This window comes from Triturus cristatus, chromosome 12, assembly GCF_964204655.1.
Source record: "Triturus cristatus chromosome 12, aTriCri1.1, whole genome shotgun sequence".
In the NCBI taxonomy this organism is placed as follows: Eukaryota; Metazoa; Chordata; class Amphibia; order Caudata; family Salamandridae; genus Triturus; species Triturus cristatus.
The window spans coordinates 147,718,427-147,737,339 of NC_140595.1; the positions used below are offsets into that span (position 1 = coordinate 147,718,427).

Below are 18,913 nucleotides of genomic sequence, written 5' to 3' on the forward strand. Positions count from 1 at the left end.
TTTATGGTCTGTTATGCTGCAGCTTTCTCTCCTATCTGTCCATTATGGTCAGCTAGCTACCATTGCCTCTTTCCCCTCTGTTCTCTGTTGTCAATCTGCATGGTCCTGTCCCCTCCCTATTGCTTTCTATGGATTGTTGTGCTGCACTCCCTTCCCGCATGCGCTGTGTGGTGTATTGTGCTGCTGCAAACCCTGATGCCTGCCCTGTAGGGTCAGTTTGGTGCACCTCTCCATGTCCCTCCTGTCCTCTGTTATCCGAGTCCATGTCCCTACCCCAACTCCTCCTGCCTACCATGATCCAATGTACCATACTTGCGAACATTTTGAACTTGGTAAGAGGGAGATTTTGAAAAAATACTGGGGTATTGATTTTCCCCTTTGAGTTACATTGAAAAAGAGGAGATTGTAGACAGGAGACAGATCAAATAAAGCCCATTTGAGCTTAAAAACATTGGACATTTCCTGGCTGAAACGGGTCTGTTGGCATGTATGGTTGTACTACCACTGCCTCTTTCGTCTGCCCACAATGGTCTATTATATTGCCACAGCCTCTCTTGCCAGTTCTGTATTTTTGGTTTGTGCCCCTGCCCCGCTTTCCACTGCCCTCCATAGTCTGTTGTGCTGCCACTGCCCTTCCTGCCTGCCCAGTGTGGTAAAATTGTTGCCTCTGCACTCTCCTACCTGCCTTCAATTTTCAGAGTCCGTGCCCCTGGCCTCTGCCTCTCAACAGTATCCCAATGAACAACTAGATTGCTAACATTCTATATTTATAACAAAAGTGTGGAACACCTGACGTCATCTTGATGTAATCAAAACTGTAATACCTAGAGTATTTCCTTTAGAAATTACATATATGAGAGGGTCTTATTTGCATCAAAATTATGGTTAGTGCTCTAAAGAACTAAAATGAGGACATATTTTCTGAGTTTTCAAATAGCGACAAAGAACTTTTAAATTATTTGGAATCTTTATGTTTTTTTATCCTGTTGACCACTTGATTAAATGTTGCACCTAGGGGAGAGGATGTGGTGTTACTTCCAGAGCTGCAGACTTTGCAACTGGGGAACCAGGTTGGAGTTTCTGCTTCAGCTCAACATTCTGTGATTCTGGTCAAATTACTTGATCTCCCCATGTCTACAACCAAAATGAATTTGTTCTTGTGTGATGTAACCAATGCTCATGTAAAGCACTCCAATACCTGACAAGTCTGCACTATATAAAATTGCAAATACACAAAAAATAAGTGTTTTGCACACTTCTGTCATTGGGCTACATGTGGGCTACATCTGGGTGATATTTGTGCTGCATTTGGGCTCTTTTGTCTCTGGTGGCCATCTTGGGAGATTTATTTGTTATGAAGTCTCCTAATTTCCTCATTTACTGCAGTCTCCTAATTTCCTCATTTGCTTTCAGTTTTTTACTTTGATTCCATCAAGAAGGTATTCAGATATGTCACACATTTGCCATAAATTCTGAATGTTAGCACTCTAGTTGCTCATTAGATCACTGTAGTAAAGCTACTGCTCACCACGGAAGTCTGCTGCTGGTATTAAAAGTGCATGTTTCAGTCTGCATATCAGAATTTTTTTTAATGAAATAGAAGAGGATTTGAGAAGTCACTCAAAATGTGCCCTAATTTTTCTTTCTTCAGGACTAATCATAATTTCTATGGCAAAATTAACCCTCTCATTGTGCTCCTTTTTAAATTAAATGTTTTAAGTGTTACCAGTTTATTCCAATCAAGATGGCTTCAGGTATGCCATGCTTTTGTGATAAGTAAGACAGTAAGCTCTCTAGTTGCTCTTAAGAAAACTCTGGGACATTCTGTCATTGGGCTATACTTGGGCTACATCTGGGTGATATTTGGGCTACATTTGGTCTCCTTTGTCTCTGTTGGCCATCTTGGGAGATTTATTTGTTATGAAGTTTCCTAATTTCCTCATTTACTGCAGTCTCCTCAGTGGGAATACTTTCAGTTTTTTATTTTGGTTCCATCAAGAAGGCATTCAGATGTGTCACACATTTGCCATAAATTCTGAATGTTAACACTCTAGTTGCTCATTAGAACACTGTAGTAAAACTACTGCTCACCAGGGAAGTCTGCTGATGGTATTCAAAGTGCATGTTTCAGTCTGCATGTCAGAATTTTTTTATGAAATAGAAGAGGATTTGAGAAGTCAAAATGTGCCCTAATTGTTCTTTCTGCAGCACTAATCATAATTTCTATGGCAAAATGAACCCTCTCATTTTGTTCCTTTGTAAATTAAAAGTTTTAAGTGTTACCACTTTATTCCAATCAAGATGGCTTCAGGTGTGCCATACTTTTGTCATAAGTAAGACTGTTAGCGCTCTAGTTGTTCGTTAGAACACTCTGGGACATTCTGTCATTGGGCTATACTTGGGCTACATCTGGGTGATATTTGGGCTACATTTGGGCTCTTTTGTCTCTGGTGGCCATTTTGGGAGACTTATTTGTTATGATGTTTCCTAATTTCCTCATTTACTACAGTCTCCTCAGTAGGAAATACTTTCAGTTTTTTACTTTGATTCCATCAAGAAGGCATTCAGATGTGTCACACATTTGCCATAAATTCAGAATGTTAGCACTCTAGTTGCTAATTAGATCACTGTAGTAAAGCTACTGCTCACCAGGGAAGTCTGCTGCTGGTATTGAAAGTGCATGTTTCAGTCTGCATGTCAGAATGTTTTAATGAAATAGAAGAGGATTTGAGAAGTCACTCAAAATGTGCCCTAATTTTTCTTTCTGTAGCACTAATCATACTTTCTATGGCAAAATGAACCCCCTCATTTTGTTCCTTTTTAAATTAAATGTTTTAAGAGTTACCACTTTATTCCAACCAAGATGGCTTCAGGTGTGCCATACGTTTGTCATAAGTAGGACTTTTAGCGCTCTAGTTGTTCTTTAGAACACTCTGGGAAGCTGCAGTAGAACACAAAGGAATCAAATGACAGTCTCTGCCCTTGTTGGATGTACATGTTTTACTGAGAATGTCAGACTTCATTCTCACATGACTGAGAAAGATAATGTGAATTTACAGAAAATATGCTCTCAGTTTAGCTTATAGATAACCTTCCAAACCTCTGTGGGAAAAGCATGAGAAAATAGTTTTCTCTCAAACATGATTCATGATATCACAGCAGAAGGCTTTTTCACATGGTAAAATCACCTTAGAACACACCGCAATTCCTAAAATGAGTATGGTACCATGAACAAATGATTTATAATGTAACTAAAGTCTTAAAACCTTCTATTAACTGCAATGCTTTTTAATGAGGTGCTATCATGTATATTGGTCCCAAGATGGCTGCCAACACTTCTTGGATGAAGTGATGACAGCCAATCAGATCTCACGATGAGATGTGTGGTTAGGCTCCGCCTAGATATATATGTGATTTTACTTTTGATATTCTCAGGAACTACTGAACGGATTTACACCATTTAAGCAAAAGGCACGAGTCTGAACTGAGGACTACCTCTTTGCCAAATTTGGTGTAATTCCGTTCAGCACTGCGGGCTGTAGCTGCGTCAACAGGTCCTATGGGAAAATGCATGGGGAAAACGCGTTTTGGGACCTCCCTTTTTTCTCGGCCCCCGCTTGACGAATCACCGTGAAATTTTCAGGATAAGAGCGGACCGGAGCTGGCCAAAAGTTTGGAAACTTTCGCGAAGATTCATCAATCGACGCCAACGTTATTCCAAATAGAATGTTGCGGATTTCCTATGGAAAATAGGTCCTAACTATAACTTTAGGTTTTTTACACGTGATCAAGCCTTTTGGTGAAACGCGTTGTGTGAATAAACAGCAGTCCACTTATACTGGTGTTGGGTCTTTGATTCCTGAGAGCGCGCGGATTGAAATAGTGATTATTGTGGATTTAAACAGCCGGTTATCTCCGCCGGCATGCGCGCCACTTTCCACGGGTCCACTCAAGTCCGGAAGGAGTTGTTCATGATATGATATATATATATATATATATATATACAATCATATAAAGGTAACTATTTGACCTTTTAAAAGAAGTTAATAAAGCAGTGTAGGACTGTAAACATGGATACCTGGTAAACAACAGGGTATATACATCCATAATGTTTGATAGGTTTGGTTTAGAGTTGAATGATGGGACATCTCATCAGATTTGAGTGTGATATTGGTGTGATTAATCATGCTGAACACTGTATATGTAAAACTGTGATGTATATATCAGAGGTATAATTATGTTGTATGTAAATTTTTTATAGATGATTGTTGTTATTAACTTAAGTCCTGAAGAAGGTGGTTTATCAATTCTCTTCCACTGAAATGCCACGTCAACAACTTCATGCTGTTTAGCATTTTTACAATTTTAATTTATCTTGCATATTTGCACATTGTGTATAAAAAGTGAAATGGTCAAAATTACAACAATACCATTTTTAATTATTCTGTGATCCTCTCATGACACCGTATGAATGTACTGATGAAGAAAAGACATAGCAGTCTACGTATATAGTAAATATCTAGAGTACGATTTTTTAATTGTTTTTTTTTTAAATGCTATGAATATGTACATTGAATTGGTATAATAAACATTTGAAATTTTTGCAAATATTTGGGTTCAGTGTTGTGAGTTTGAAGTCAAGGGTTTTTAATTGTGAGTATGAAAATATAAAAAAGGTTATAAATGTGGTTGTAGGGGATCATTTCTTGTTTTCACAGAAGTTTAAATGAAAACCTTAACAAGCATAAATATCTTAAATTTTTTAAATAAATCATTAAAATAATTTAATGCATTAGAATTGTACAAATAAATACATAATTTTTTAAATAAACAATATCCCTCAAATGTCCCAAAAACACACATGTAAAAGAAAACTAAGAAAGTTTCATATGATAACGCAAAAATAATTTCACAGGGAAAAAAATACAAATATAAAATTTTACATTTAACTCTAATTATATTTAAAAACATTTTCCACCCAATCCTTAAAAATACCAAAACTAAAATAAAGAAAACCTGTAATAAAATGTAAAGAATATTTTTAAATGAAAAATAATTCAAAGTCAGAGCTAAATTTAATTTTCTTTTGGCTGCCAGAACCATAAACGTACACAACACACATATATACATAATAAATAAATACAGTTTTACAGATTCTTAAAAAAACAGCAATAACAAAACATAAAAAGCAGGGTGGCCTAACGTGTGGGCAATAGAAAAGGAGCTTAACATGCATGCAATCAGGCAGAGGCCCATTAAGACTGCTGAGATGAAAGACACTTCCTTCTTAGCAACCACATACCCCCTAGGAACTTAACCCTGCACAGGCAAATAGAGGTCGCAAATCTAATCTGAGAATATGCAAAACAGTAGAATGGCTGCATGTGTCCACCTGTTTACATGCTGGTATTAACCAAAAAGAACGGGGAACAGATAAGCCGGGCATTAAAAAAAATATATGAAACAGATTCTGCCGGATGGTTACAACCTGAACAAGCAGTAGAAGATGTAGCTGACCATTTGGAGGTGAAGGTTCTCAAAGGGAGTACTTCCAGTCTGAATTGGAAGTATAGCTTCCTGTCCATTGGTGCCGTAATAAAATCCCAGAAGGGCTCAAAGCCACAAGGCAGCTTAAAATCAAGAAATTCAAGAGATACATTGGAACTGGCTGTTTTTTGGGTGTCTATGGCAGTTACACTGTGCCAATTCTTCTGTTTTAGACATTCTTTAGAAGGAAAATGTGTTCCAGCAGGGGCCTCCCAGAGTACCGTTAAACCAAGGGAGAGGAGCTGCTCTCTAATGATCTGTAACCAGGGTATCTTGTGAAAGCAGTCTACACTAATGACATCCTGTAGAGTTATTAGGGCAATCAAGGCAATGTATATGAATCCTAGAGCCCGGTTACAGCTGATGGGGGAAACATCAGACAACATTTTTATATCAAGAGGGACAAGACAGGGGTGTCCCTGTTCACCCATATTGTTTCCCCTATATATAAATCATCTGATAGAAAAACTATTAGGAATCCAGGCTATTAAACCAATTATCTCAAGAGGCTATGAATCGAAGGTACTGGCTTACACAGACGATATAGCCATTTTAACCACCGATCCGGCTAGCGCAATCAGGGAGGCCACGGCTATTGCAAAAGTATTTGAGCAGAGATCAGGATATTCGTTGAATGAAGGTAAGACACTGATAATATGTACAGATAACATAAGTCTTAATGATTCACTATGCATTTAGAGTGCTACCTATTCGGGGGTTCGTATCAGTCCAGGAGTGAACACAATAGTTAAGATTAATTTTAATCCTGTGATTAAGACAATTACAGCAGATCTTAAAAGGATAAATGGATTGCACTTATCTGTTGTAGGGAGAGGAAACGTCCTTAAAATGACAATGCTGCAAATAATTCTATACTTGTTTCTCTCTATACCACTTACGATAGACGCAGATATTTTGAAAACGCTAGAAACTGTATTTTCAAAATTCAATTGGCAATATGGAAAAATCAGACGTTCTTTAAAATATCTGTCACTCCCACAGGTACAGGGTGGGCTGGCATTCCCTAATATTATATTATATCACTGGGCGTGCCTTTTATTCCAGATGTCGATTTTATTTTGCAATGTTAGAAGGGAAGAGACAGAGGAGGTAAGAAAAGACAGTGTCCCAACAATATTTGAACCTATTATAGGGAGGGAGGCTATGGGGCTGCTATTACACCGAGTGGTGCCAAGCTATTATAAGAAGTTACAATGTAAGATCATGTCCAGTGTTTGTGAAGTGTGGACCAAGGTGCGCAAAGCTATGGCAATTCCAAAAATTAACTATTACACCCCATTGTGGCGATCCCATGCTTTTCCGCACTCCTTTTGCGATACCATGGGTAGGCACTGGGAACAACTTGTCGTAAGGACGATTGGAGATATTTATGAATTCGATCAGCTACGCCCCTTTGGCACCCTACAAATGGAGAACGGGATCTTGTCTAGACATTATTTTAAATATGTACAGATTTGGGAGTCTATTGCTAGTCTAAGGCCAGCAGTATCTCCAGGGGAAAGAATTTCGCTATTGGAGCTAATTGTAGGGAGAGGCAATAGGATTAGGAATATCTATAGCATGTTGCTACAAAACATTAATTTGGAGGACACTGAATCGAAGTGGGTGGTGAAACTGAATGACCCCGATGTAGATGTGTATATGGCTCTGCTACTAACGGGTAAAACCCTTCGCTCAACAAATCTTAAGGCGCAGCACTACAGGACTTTGTTCAATCTATATTATACCCCTGCCAAACACGTTAGATGGGGCAAGAGAGCTGATGATAGCTGTCCAAGATGTGGGGACGGGCTCGCAATGCTAGTGCACATATTTTACGATTGTGTTAGGCTGCTCTCCATAAAGAACGAGATGGCTAGTTTCTGGGAGGGGCTGCTATGACGCAAGGTTACGCTATCTCCTACCCTGATGATTAAGGGCTGCAATAGCTGTATAGGTTTGCATACCATGGAGAAATATTTTGTATTTATCTGCACAGCTGTCTTTAGAATCCTGATAGCAACAAGATGGAAGGATGTGGATCCCCCCCCACCTTTCAAATGTGGGTAACACGCCTTTTGGGGATCTATAACCAAGAGACAGCTCTATATTCGTGCAGGGGTAAAGAGTCAAGAAAAGTGGGGAGGGCAATTTGGTCACCCATTGTAAGGCGGAGAAAGAACGTGGGTTGCCCTGATAGAAGTAGGAGCGGAGAAATTTGGTACGCAACATAAACTATGATATACTCAGGGATTTTTATACAATCATGATCTGCTATTATTTAATCCCTTTTCTTAAATGTCTCGTTCTTTCTTTTACCCAATGTCTATTTCGCACTGTATTTAATATGCTAATAATATGTTTGATTAACTTTCTTCTAAGGTTGAACTAAATATTTTAAAGAAGCAGTCAAGTATTTATTTGTTCTTTATAACTGTAACACACTGCCTTACCGCAAATTAATTTAATGAATCAATGTACTGTAAATGATTTTATGGGTATATAATAAAAATTATATAAAAAAAAGAAAAATGACATCCTGTAGGGTGGTGACACAGTTAGCAAGTTTGGGCATGGTTCAGATTTGCCTCCAATATAGTAGGTGGTGCTGCCTGGCTTTGCCCTCGATTCATTTCATGTCTAGGTCCTGAAATGAGGGGAGAAAGGGGGTGCTGGGGGGCAAAAGGGTAATTGCTCTCATAAATTTATTCTCAGAGATGACCTGGTGGTTAATATTGGAAAACTCACAAAGTTCAGCCCTGTAAAGGGATAAGCCTAAGGTCTTGGCTGCGTAGAGCTGGGGGGCAGGTACTATGGGTTTGGTAAAGGAACCACAATGCTCTCTGAGAATTGTCCCAGCCAGGTGTCCGTGTTTATGTGTAGACTTGGTGTTTTGGGGCTTCCAAGACATGTCTGATGAAAAAGTTATTCCAAGATATGCAGATGAATCCACCCTCCTGAGTGGGACACCATCTAAAGTGAGAAACCTTTTAAAAGATTTATGGGAATTAAAACTCATTAACGCTGTTTTTGACCTATTGATATCCAAACCCTGAGCCCGACATAACATGTCAAAGTAGGTCAGAAGTCTCCGTAAACTGGAGATCAATAGGGTGTCGTCAGCTAATAGGAGGGTAGAGTTCTGATATTTGCAAGAGAGTGGGCATCAGCATGGGACTGAAACAAGAAGAACACTAAAACATAATTCAATAAGTTAGAAAAATAAATATGCTACATAAAAACATTTTCAGTAAAAAAATAAACATAAATAATAGATTATTCCTTTCATATAAATTGAAAAGTAATGTCAATTAAAAGACTACAATCCAATTCCCAAAATAAACCCCACGTTCCAACATTAAAAATAATTGCAAAATTAGAAATCATACAAAAAAAGTCAGACATTAAAATATAACATGTTAAACAATTACCAATAATTAATACTTTATAATAATAATACACACCCACACTGTAAGATGTTCCACAACCCTTAAAAATAATAACATAATTGTCTAAAAGTATATAAACATACTTTTATAATTTAATGTTAAAGCAAACATAATTTCCTTTTAATATCAATATAAATATGTTTCACTTAAAGGACTTCCCACAAAATCCACCAATAAACTCCAAGACCCGAAATTAAAATGTATCACATAGTTAAAATATGGATTAATCATGCAAACAAATAAATAATTACAAAATAATATACTTAACATGTGAATCAATTAACAGTAAGTAATAGGAAAAAAAAATAACAACCTCAACTCATTCCACCAATAACTCCAAGAAACCCCAAAATAATTATACAATACAATATTAATTTTTAAATTATTAAAATAATTGTAAGATTAAAATAATAAATAAACAAAAGTATAATGAAATGTATTAAAACATCATAATAAAAATGATATTACTGTCAACAATATATATTTTAAAGCGTGATATTATGGTAAAAAAACATATATACTTGCCTCCAATATTCGTCCACAATTGTGTTTGCAGTCACAGTACTTTGACCATGATAGCATGGTCAGAAGATATTTAGGAGTCTAAGTAGATGGAATACCTTCGCCATTCATTTTACTTTACAAAGTTCATACAAAATTAAATTATAAACGTTAGAGATGCATGAGGTGAGGAGGCAGCAAATTATCCCATTTTTACTACACTGGTTTTTCACTTAACACTGGATAAAGTTAATGGTCCTAAGTGCTTTTCATAAGCCTTTTTGCGGTAAAAGGCCTCAAAACCCAGAAAGGCCTTATTACGAAGTCCATTTATTTTTATTTTGATGGGGCGAGTAAAAGCTGTTCACAGCAGTGAAGAGGGTGATGGTGGAGGCCATTACCTTTATCTGAAGTTTGGTAAAGCCTGTAGAAGGTCACTGACAAAGTCAGCAGCAATAGGAGGATCCCAGCCCCGACGGGAGCAGCGCACTGACTGACATCAGCATTGGAGAGAACTGGGAAGGATAAAGAAAATATATTAACTCAAATTGTCATATATGTGCAGATGCATGACAGAGGCACCTACAAAGCTCCTGACAGATTATTGGGTGATTGTTGGATTGTTGATAGGGCTGGGCAATATTTTTTTCATCCAAGTGTTAATCTTGCAAAAATCCAAATTATTGGGTTTTGCTTATTTTCATGGCCACTGGAATTATGTGATTGTGTGGCCGCAGCGTTTTTTGCATAATTATGGATCTGCTACACTTACCACAGATTCCATCATCTGCTGCATAATCAGCAGAATTTAACAAAACCTGTTTGTTTCTAGCTCAAACGGTTCTAAAGTTTGTAAAATTACAGCGACACGTGTTGCCGCTCAGTGGAAGGTCCTTTGAAAAGGTTGAGTTCTCACCTTTCTGTTGCTTATTGCCATGTTTCGTTGTTAAACTGAGGTGCAACCTATGCCCAGACAGTATTAACAATTGGTAAAATTACAAAATAATGAAGTAATGCTATCTGAAAATCTGCTCTATTACGCTGCATAATTTGCCTTTTCTTGCCTCATAACTTAGTCAACCCTGCTCCCTAATTTGTCCCTTTCCTACTTCATAATTTTAGTCGCCTTGCTTATTTTGCATAATTTCCATTGCTTCTAATGGGCACATTGTGTTTTTTGCTTGCAAAAGAAAATATTTTGTTAGAACTGTAAAACTGGATGTGTGCCAGGCTGCATGCTGTGGGTGAGCCATTTTCTCCTCTTGGCACTAGAAACTGAACATGCAATATAATGATGTACTATATTGTCTGCTGTTGTACATTAGTTACAGTGTATACATGGATAACAATAATAAATAACAACCCAGTATTTGTAAAGCGCGAACTAATCACCCTTAAGGGTCTCAAGGCGCTGGGGGCCATTGGGATTATTAAGCAAGCTATTGCCCAGAGTCACATGGTGCTGGGCTGAGCTTCCGCCGGGGATTGAACCGTGAGCCCGTACTCCGGAGTCAACAGCCCTAGACGCTGCGCCATACCTCTCCCTCTCACCTACCACTTATAAAACACAAACATTCCACAATCTGTGGGTTTTACACATGGAAAACAGTTTACAATTTCGCTCAAGGCCTTTAGGTAGCGCAAACATGAGACAGCTGCTTCAGGGTTGATACTCTAAACCAGTTGTTCTTAACCTGTGGTCTGGTGATCCCGGGAGCTGCAGCCCATACTCAGGAGGTCTACTGCTGCTTAAAAAATTTAAGATTAATAAAGTATATGTAAATAAGGCAGAAAAAGGTCAAATTGAACATTTTAAAATGTTAAGCAGTGGGAAGGATTTTCCCATTGGAGGCTAAAAGTTAAGTTGGTGCCTTCAGATTGATTTGCGGTAGCAGTGCAAATGCATCAAACAGGATATAGTATGGAAAATGAGTGGCCTTAGTTAATTTTCAAAAAGCCACAACCATCACTTTAAAATTGAAATTTTGATTATTTAGATTTGTTTGTGAATTAAATACAATATTTCAAGATTTATCTATTTATCAATTTGTTTGATGAATGCTTGCTTATGTATTTTTGTGTATTGTTTTGATGTTCAAATCACCCAAATTGCTTAACCCGAGGTCCCCTTCTTCTGAGTAATGACTCAGCGGGGATCCCCAGATACCAATAATGACTCAGTGGGGATCCCCTGATACCAATAATGACACAGTGGGGATCCCCTGATACCAGTAATGGTTCAGTGGGGTTCATGTACTCAAGTAATGAGTGGGGATCCTCTATAGTGAAAAGGTTAAGAGCTCCTGCTCCAAACATTTGGCAATACAACAGGTAAAGGCGACATTCGAAATTTAGAAACAAGGTGTAAAAAACAGAGTGAGCATCAAGTTGTGAGTGTGTGGATGACCTGTGGGCAGGGGCCCTGAGTTACTGAGAAGGCCTCCTAGTTTAGCAACAGAATCTGAGAGCAGCAACAGCCCACGTTTGACCTTGAAGGGCTCCAAGTAATAAAAATCTCGGGTAATCAGTTAATGTCATCTGGGTCATCAGCAACGTCTCCCTCTGAAGCACTACACACATTTCTGTATATTATGTCAGACCATTTTCATGAATAAGGATGTAAAATCTACCTCTGTAGGCTGCACTTCTCGTCACCATGCTCTGATATGAATTGAACCGGACATTACAGGACACCTCTCCTCTGGTCCAGTTGTCCGGAGAGATGGAGATATGACTTATAAAGGTGAAGTCCCTGTTTACGTCTCTGGTCAATCTTGTCTGCCCTTCACCTGAGCTCCCGGAAATATTCCAGGACACCCAGACTGGTCCGGAAACAGCCCTGACCACACAGGCCAGAAGGACACGACGGTGCAGCGCATTCTGCTGGAGTGGGGCGGCCACAAGCTCCACCGATGTCCTTTCTGTGTAACTGTCTGAGCAGAAAAAGGAAAGAACAGTTATTAATATGCATTACATTGAACTTAAAAATGTGCATACATTGGCTTTCCTGAACCCCTAAAAGAACGCTACCCTCTCTAAAAACAAGCATCACATCTACGACCTTCTCACAGATGCAAAACCAGACATACTATTCATAACCTAATAATGGTTGGGAGAGGATATGGCTCCAGTCCTGCATGAAGCCATTCCTCTAGGGTATCAAACAATCACCCAAAATCGTATAGCCAAAAAAGGAGGTGGTCTAGCTGGTGTATTCAGGCAAACCCTACATATCACTAAAATTGACAACATCTCCATAAAGAATTGTGAGGCTCTTCTAACAAGTTGCAATCCTACACCTTCTTCCTCCTGTAACTTCCTGCTCCTTTACAGACCTCCACCTAGCAAGGCGTCATTCCCAGACGCACTTCTAGACTAAGTTTCAAACCTGATAACAATACACTCCAACCTATGCGTTCTGGGTGACCTCAACATTTGGCGTGACAAACCCAATATGACCCATCCAAAAACAATAATCACTGGCCTAGAGGCACTGAACCTGCATCAGATTGTCCACAAACCGACACACACCGCTGGACATATCCTAGATGTCATTTTTGCTAATACTAAACTAGTTACCACCATATTATGTGCCCTCCCAGTTTGAAGACCCAACATGGTTCTTTTCTAAAGAGAGCCTCCTTAGTGATGGTATTGAAGGCCTCAAGAACTGTCCATTGTTTGTCATTGGCTGAGTGATTATGTTCCACAAAATGGGCACACATTTTAGTGTTTGTTTTTTTGCAACGAAAGTTGCTCCTATGTTCGGTGATTCTTGTTTTGACTGCTCGAGTGGTCATACCTATGTATTGGAGTGGACAGGGACACGTAATAAGGTAGATGCAATTACGTGTATTGCAATTTGTGTGCTTGGTTTGTGTCCACGTCCAGTTGTTAGTAAGTGGCATGGTGTTAGTGGCTTGAGTGAAAGGGCAGACTACACATTGTCCGCAAGGGTAATGGCCAGTCACAGGGGGTAGGTTCCAGATGGTGTTAGGGGCCCTGGACAATTGTTTTTTTGGTCTCGTATTTACCAATAGGTCCTTGATGTTGGCTGTCCTCTTGAAGGCGAACCGTGGATTGCTTAAGGCAAGATCCCCTGTGCTCAGAATTCTCCAGTGTTTGTTTTACGATTCTTTTTAACAAGTTCGACTCAGGGGTGTAGGTAGTGACACAGGTCATGATATCACTAGTAGGTTTTGTGTGTGTTTTGAGGAGGTTTAACCTGTTAGTATTGCATGCTCTTTTTTGAGCATTGCTTACGATCCGTGGTGTATATTGTCTACTGACCAAGTGTGTGCTGAGTTCGCATGCCTGTTTTCTGTAGTCATCAATGTTGCTGCAGTTCCTACAGATGAGTAAGAACTGTCCGTAGGGAAGATTTTCCCTCAAGGCTTTGGGATGGAAACTTTGGTACAGGAGGGGGGAGTGACTGTCGGTGGGTTTTTTGTATGTAATGGTTTCCAACCTGTTCGGTTTCTTGATGATCATGAGATCAAGAAAGGGGAGTTCTTGTTCAGAACAATTGGATGTGAAGTTCAGGTACGGATTAAGGCTGTTAATCCACCGGTTGAACCCAGGGATTGTGTTCCTGTCGCCGCTCCAGAAAATCAGAATATCATCGCCCCCCACACCTGCACGCACCTTACGGCTTCTTCTTCAAAAGATCCCCGCAAAAGAGCCCCGGTTTCGGGAGCCCGTCAGGCATTGCAGCGCCGGCCTGACGAGGGGCAAACGCCCAATGATGAAGCATGACACCTCTCGGGGTGTGTGAGGGCATCACGAAGAAAGACCTGTCTTCCACTCTTTACCCCCAACATAAGGTCAACCAACAACCTCGTTATATTCAGAAAACTACTCAAGAATTGGCTCTTCCCCACATAAGCACCATACGCAAAGAGAAATTTACAGCATATCTCTCTGTATATAAGCATTTGTTTTCACTATAGATATGTACCTATCTTTGTGTATTGCTTTGTATAAACATATAAAATAATTATATTGTTGAGAGAGAGAAAACAATAAATAATAATAATAATTAATAAATAAAAATCATCTTTGGTCTACATGTACATACTTCCATTGTGCATCTATGTACCTTACATGTACTTGGATCTGTGTGTCTGTTACTTTTCTCCTCAAAAAGCATATCCAATGCACTACCCTATTTCTCATCCTGTGCCTCTATCAATATCTTTAATCTACATATACTTACCTCCTTTATGTATCTATATACTTTCAATGTACTTATGGATCTATATATTTATCACTTTCTTCTAATTTAGCATTTCCAATGCACTACCCTATTTTTCAGCCTCTACTTCTCTCAATATATCTTCTAGCCCAACCTTCTGACTCATCTCAAACTTCTTTCTACTACTCTTTCCAATGCACTACCCTATCTCTCATCCTATACATCTATCAATATATCCTCTACATCCACGTTCTCATTTAACCCAAACCCCATACCACTACCATGATCCCCAAAATAACCCTTTCTAGACTCTCTCCTACTCTACCCCTTCTTGCATCATCTGACACCTCTTTTACTATACCGATCCCCTAAAACAAACCTTTCTAAACTCTTCCCTCTGTCTCCTCCCATCCAAAACTCCTTTTTACTCATCCAAAAGCCTCCTCCTACTGCTAAGACCTAAATAATCCTCCACTCTTTTATCCCTCCACTATCCTTTTCAATCAAAATTAACAGACTAACATGTTCACTTCCCAAATTCCATATTCAACTATACTAATTCACCACTAATCATTTATGGGTTCCAGAGTAGCGTGCTACTCGCCAATAAAGCGTCTCAACACCCCATCAGGGTTACAAGCGCTATATGAATGCAATCCTTTTCCCTTTTCTACCCCTCCCAAACCCTTCTCAATCCAAATAACTGACTAACATATCCACCACAAAAATTACTTTCATGTTTCACCATACTAATTCAACACTAATCCTTATGGGTTCCAGAGTAGCGTGCTACTGGCGCTTCAAAACCCCATCAGGGGTAGCAAGCGCTATATAAATACAAACCTCTTTCCCTCTTCTATACCGCCACCTACCCTTCTCTACCCAAATAACTGAATAACATATCCACTACTCAAATTACTTCATATTTTACTATGCTAATTTTCAACACTAATCCTTTATGGATTCCGGAGTGGCATGCTACTCGCCAGAAAAGTGCTTCAACACCCATCAGGGGTAACAAGTGCTATATGAATGCAAACCTTTCTTCCCTTTTATCCCTCCGCTATCCTTCTCACTCCAAATAACTGACTAATATCCACCACTCAAATTACTTTCATATTTCACCATACTAATTCAGCACTAATCATTTATGGGCTTCCTGAATAGCATGCTTCAACTCCCCATCAGGGGTAACAAGCGCTATATAAATACAAACCTTTTTTCCTCCTATATCCTTCTGCTATCATTCCAAATCCAAATAACTGACTAACCTATCTGCCACTTAAAATGTACTTGCATGTTTCACTATACTAATTCAACACTAATCCTCTATGGGTCCCGGAGTAGCGTGCTACTCGCCGAAAAAGCGTTTTGACGCCTCGTCAGGGGTAGTTAGCGCTATATAAATGCAATTACAATACAATACAATACCCTCTCAGACTCTTAAATGGAAGGACATTACCAGTATGATGAGAATGAATAAAAATGACATAATCATTTAACTATATTAGCGCACAGGAAATGCGAATATGTAGGTGAAATCTGATCTCTCATGTAAGGCTGGTAGTAAAGACACATCACACATTGTCATCATTGTGATCATCGTGAACAAAGGGTGTACAGTAGTGCCAAACCAGTGTACTGACATTGTGCTATATATAATAATATTGACTATTGAACACTACCAATACTACATATACTGGTCAGATGAAGGGAACCAGAGCTAGTATTTCAATATGATGTAAAATGCTGGATCTAGTGAATGCTTGGAGGAATAGCAATCCTAGTGTTCAGGGAAATATATTTATGCTGAATCAGCAAAGTAATTGCCTCCTCCTGCCAAGCCTAAATTCAGCATCTTCTACTATCTGATCACTCTGACACTGCACTAATATGGGAATCTAATAATATCGCTAGCATGAAACAGCGCCCCTGCTATTTTCCTAAATATTTACTTGAATGTCCTGATTATATCCAGTATCTATGAATGCAAATTCAGGAGTTTATCTGAATTAATCAAGGATCAGCCCACCCCTCTATAGTGGGGAACACTATGAAAGCCTATATTAGAGGCATATCACAATCTTTTATTACGCAGATACTAAAAATGATAGGGAAGAAGACGAATCAGCAAGAAGACAGTTGAGTAGATTAATCTATAGCTCAGATCTTTTCTTGTTCTGATTCAGCACAAGGAAGGTATGTACAAAAAAATGGGCTTTCGCGGCCATATTTCTGCATTAATAACAGCCAGACATAATAAAATAGATTTTCAGTCCAGAGTTCAGATCTGTGAAATTGGAGAAAAGTCAATGAAAGTATTTGCAGGTCTAAGCTGGCTGGATACTCAGAAAACTGTAATTACCCAGATAAAAGATGTAAAGGGGGATATGGACTCAACAGTCTGGAATTCTTTTAATCTTTAAAAGATGCTACTCAGAACTATACCAAGAGGATGCGGGTAGCATTGTGACGGACATTCATGACTATTTAAGGGCTATTGAGCTGCCAACAGTGGAAACCAGTAATAACAAAATACTTGACGCAGACTTTACAGTAGAAGAAGTCATAACCACCATTGACAATTTATTGCTTGGGAAGAGCTCAGGTCCCGGACTATATCCCAGCCAAAATATACAAGATTTTGTCTAGCATACTGTCTCCATTTCTGTTAAAGAGAATCCTACTCTGGATGGCACTCCCCTTTCCTGGTGCGATGTCATAATAACATATTTTAAAATAAAGACAAGGACCCTCTGGAGTGCAATGCATATCATCCTATATTGCTGCTCAACGCTGACTTTAATATTTATACTAAACTTGTGGCTAATAGGATTAACAAAATTATCCATAGGCTAACATCAGCTGAGCAGCATGGATTTATTGCTGGTAAATATATCACAAATCTTATAATAAATTTAATAGACAGAACTGACACTTTAGGGGAGCCAGTAAATATCATTTTATTCAAACCTGAAAAGGCATTTGATTGAGTCTCTTGGCAATTTTTATGGAATTTTGAAAAGAATATAATATTAGACCTCAATTCATCTAATTGATTCGAGCAGTATACCAAACACCCAAAGCTCAAATACATATACAACAAGAATTGACCTCATTCATCCCAATTACGCTTGTCACCCGACAAGGCTGTCCACTCTCACCAGTCCTGTATGCTGTATACATGGAGACAAATGTTAGGTATTTATAGAAAAATATACCAAACAATCCTAATGTATCTCTGGCATCTACCCTCGCCGATGATGTATTGGCATTTTCACATTGTATTAACCCTACTCTGAATATTATTGAACAAGCAGCCCTTCAATTTGGCTACAAATTAAATTCTCATAAAAGGCAACTCGTATTTGCAGCCGGGGCTACTAGCCAAGATGCACTAGTGGTTAAAGAGCTAAATATCTGGGTATCACTATTGTGTCTACTTAAAAGACCCTGCTTTGAATATAATTATATTTCACTGTCACATCAGATAAAGGCTTTACTGACCAAGTGGATGCATTTTCCTATTTCTCTAATCAGGCGAATTAATTTAGTGGAAAGGAATTTCTTGACTGAAATTTGATGCTTCCTCTTGGCATTACCCCTCTACATTCCTAATAAATATTTGAAACAGCTAGATTATATTGTATCCAAATTCATCTGGAAAGGGAAGAACGAGCAAAGGGCAATTCAGTTTCTAAAGCTTTCCATAATGAGAAGGGGCTGAGCACTCCCCAACTGGTGATTGTATTATTGAGCAAGTATTAGTAATCACATCAAGATGTTGTACGATCATAGTTCAACGAACTGGCTAAGTATAATATCCATTAACAATAATCCGACCATTATAAGGGGCAAGTTCAACAATGAGAAATTCTTCAAGAAAGTCAGACTGAAAACTACCAGAGATCTAACAAAGATTTGGGTGGACATAATAAAACGTTTGAAAATCCTGGAAATACACCCATATACCTTACTAATGGATAACCCTAAATTGCTTTACATCTTCGAACTTTGGCACCTGGCACCAGGCTGGGATTAGGTATACAGCAGGTTTGTCTGATGGTCAGAGGTTAAAATGTTTTTTAATTAAATGAAATTAAATGAAATTTGGGTTTATAGCGCATGCTAATACCCAGAGAGGGTATTTGTGATACTGTAACAGGCTAGTTGTTCAAGAGCTGAGTTTTTAAAAGTTTAGGAAATGCCAGTAAATTGTTTT

General features: G+C 38.7%; 1 protein-coding gene across 1 annotated transcript in view; it reads right to left on the reverse strand.

Moving 5' to 3' along the window:
• LOC146772941 (uncharacterized) overlaps positions 1 to 18,913 on the reverse strand; it is a 199,627-nt gene that overhangs the window by 167,702 nt on the left and 13,012 nt on the right. Inside the window, exons 3-4 of the mRNA XM_085637042.1 lie at positions 12,128 to 12,430; positions 9,899 to 10,012 (exon numbers count right to left, since the gene is read on the reverse strand). Coding sequence (XP_085493168.1) covers positions 9,899 to 10,012; positions 12,128 to 12,430 — 417 coding nt within the window. The remainder of the gene's footprint in view (positions 1 to 9,898; positions 10,013 to 12,127; positions 12,431 to 18,913) is intronic.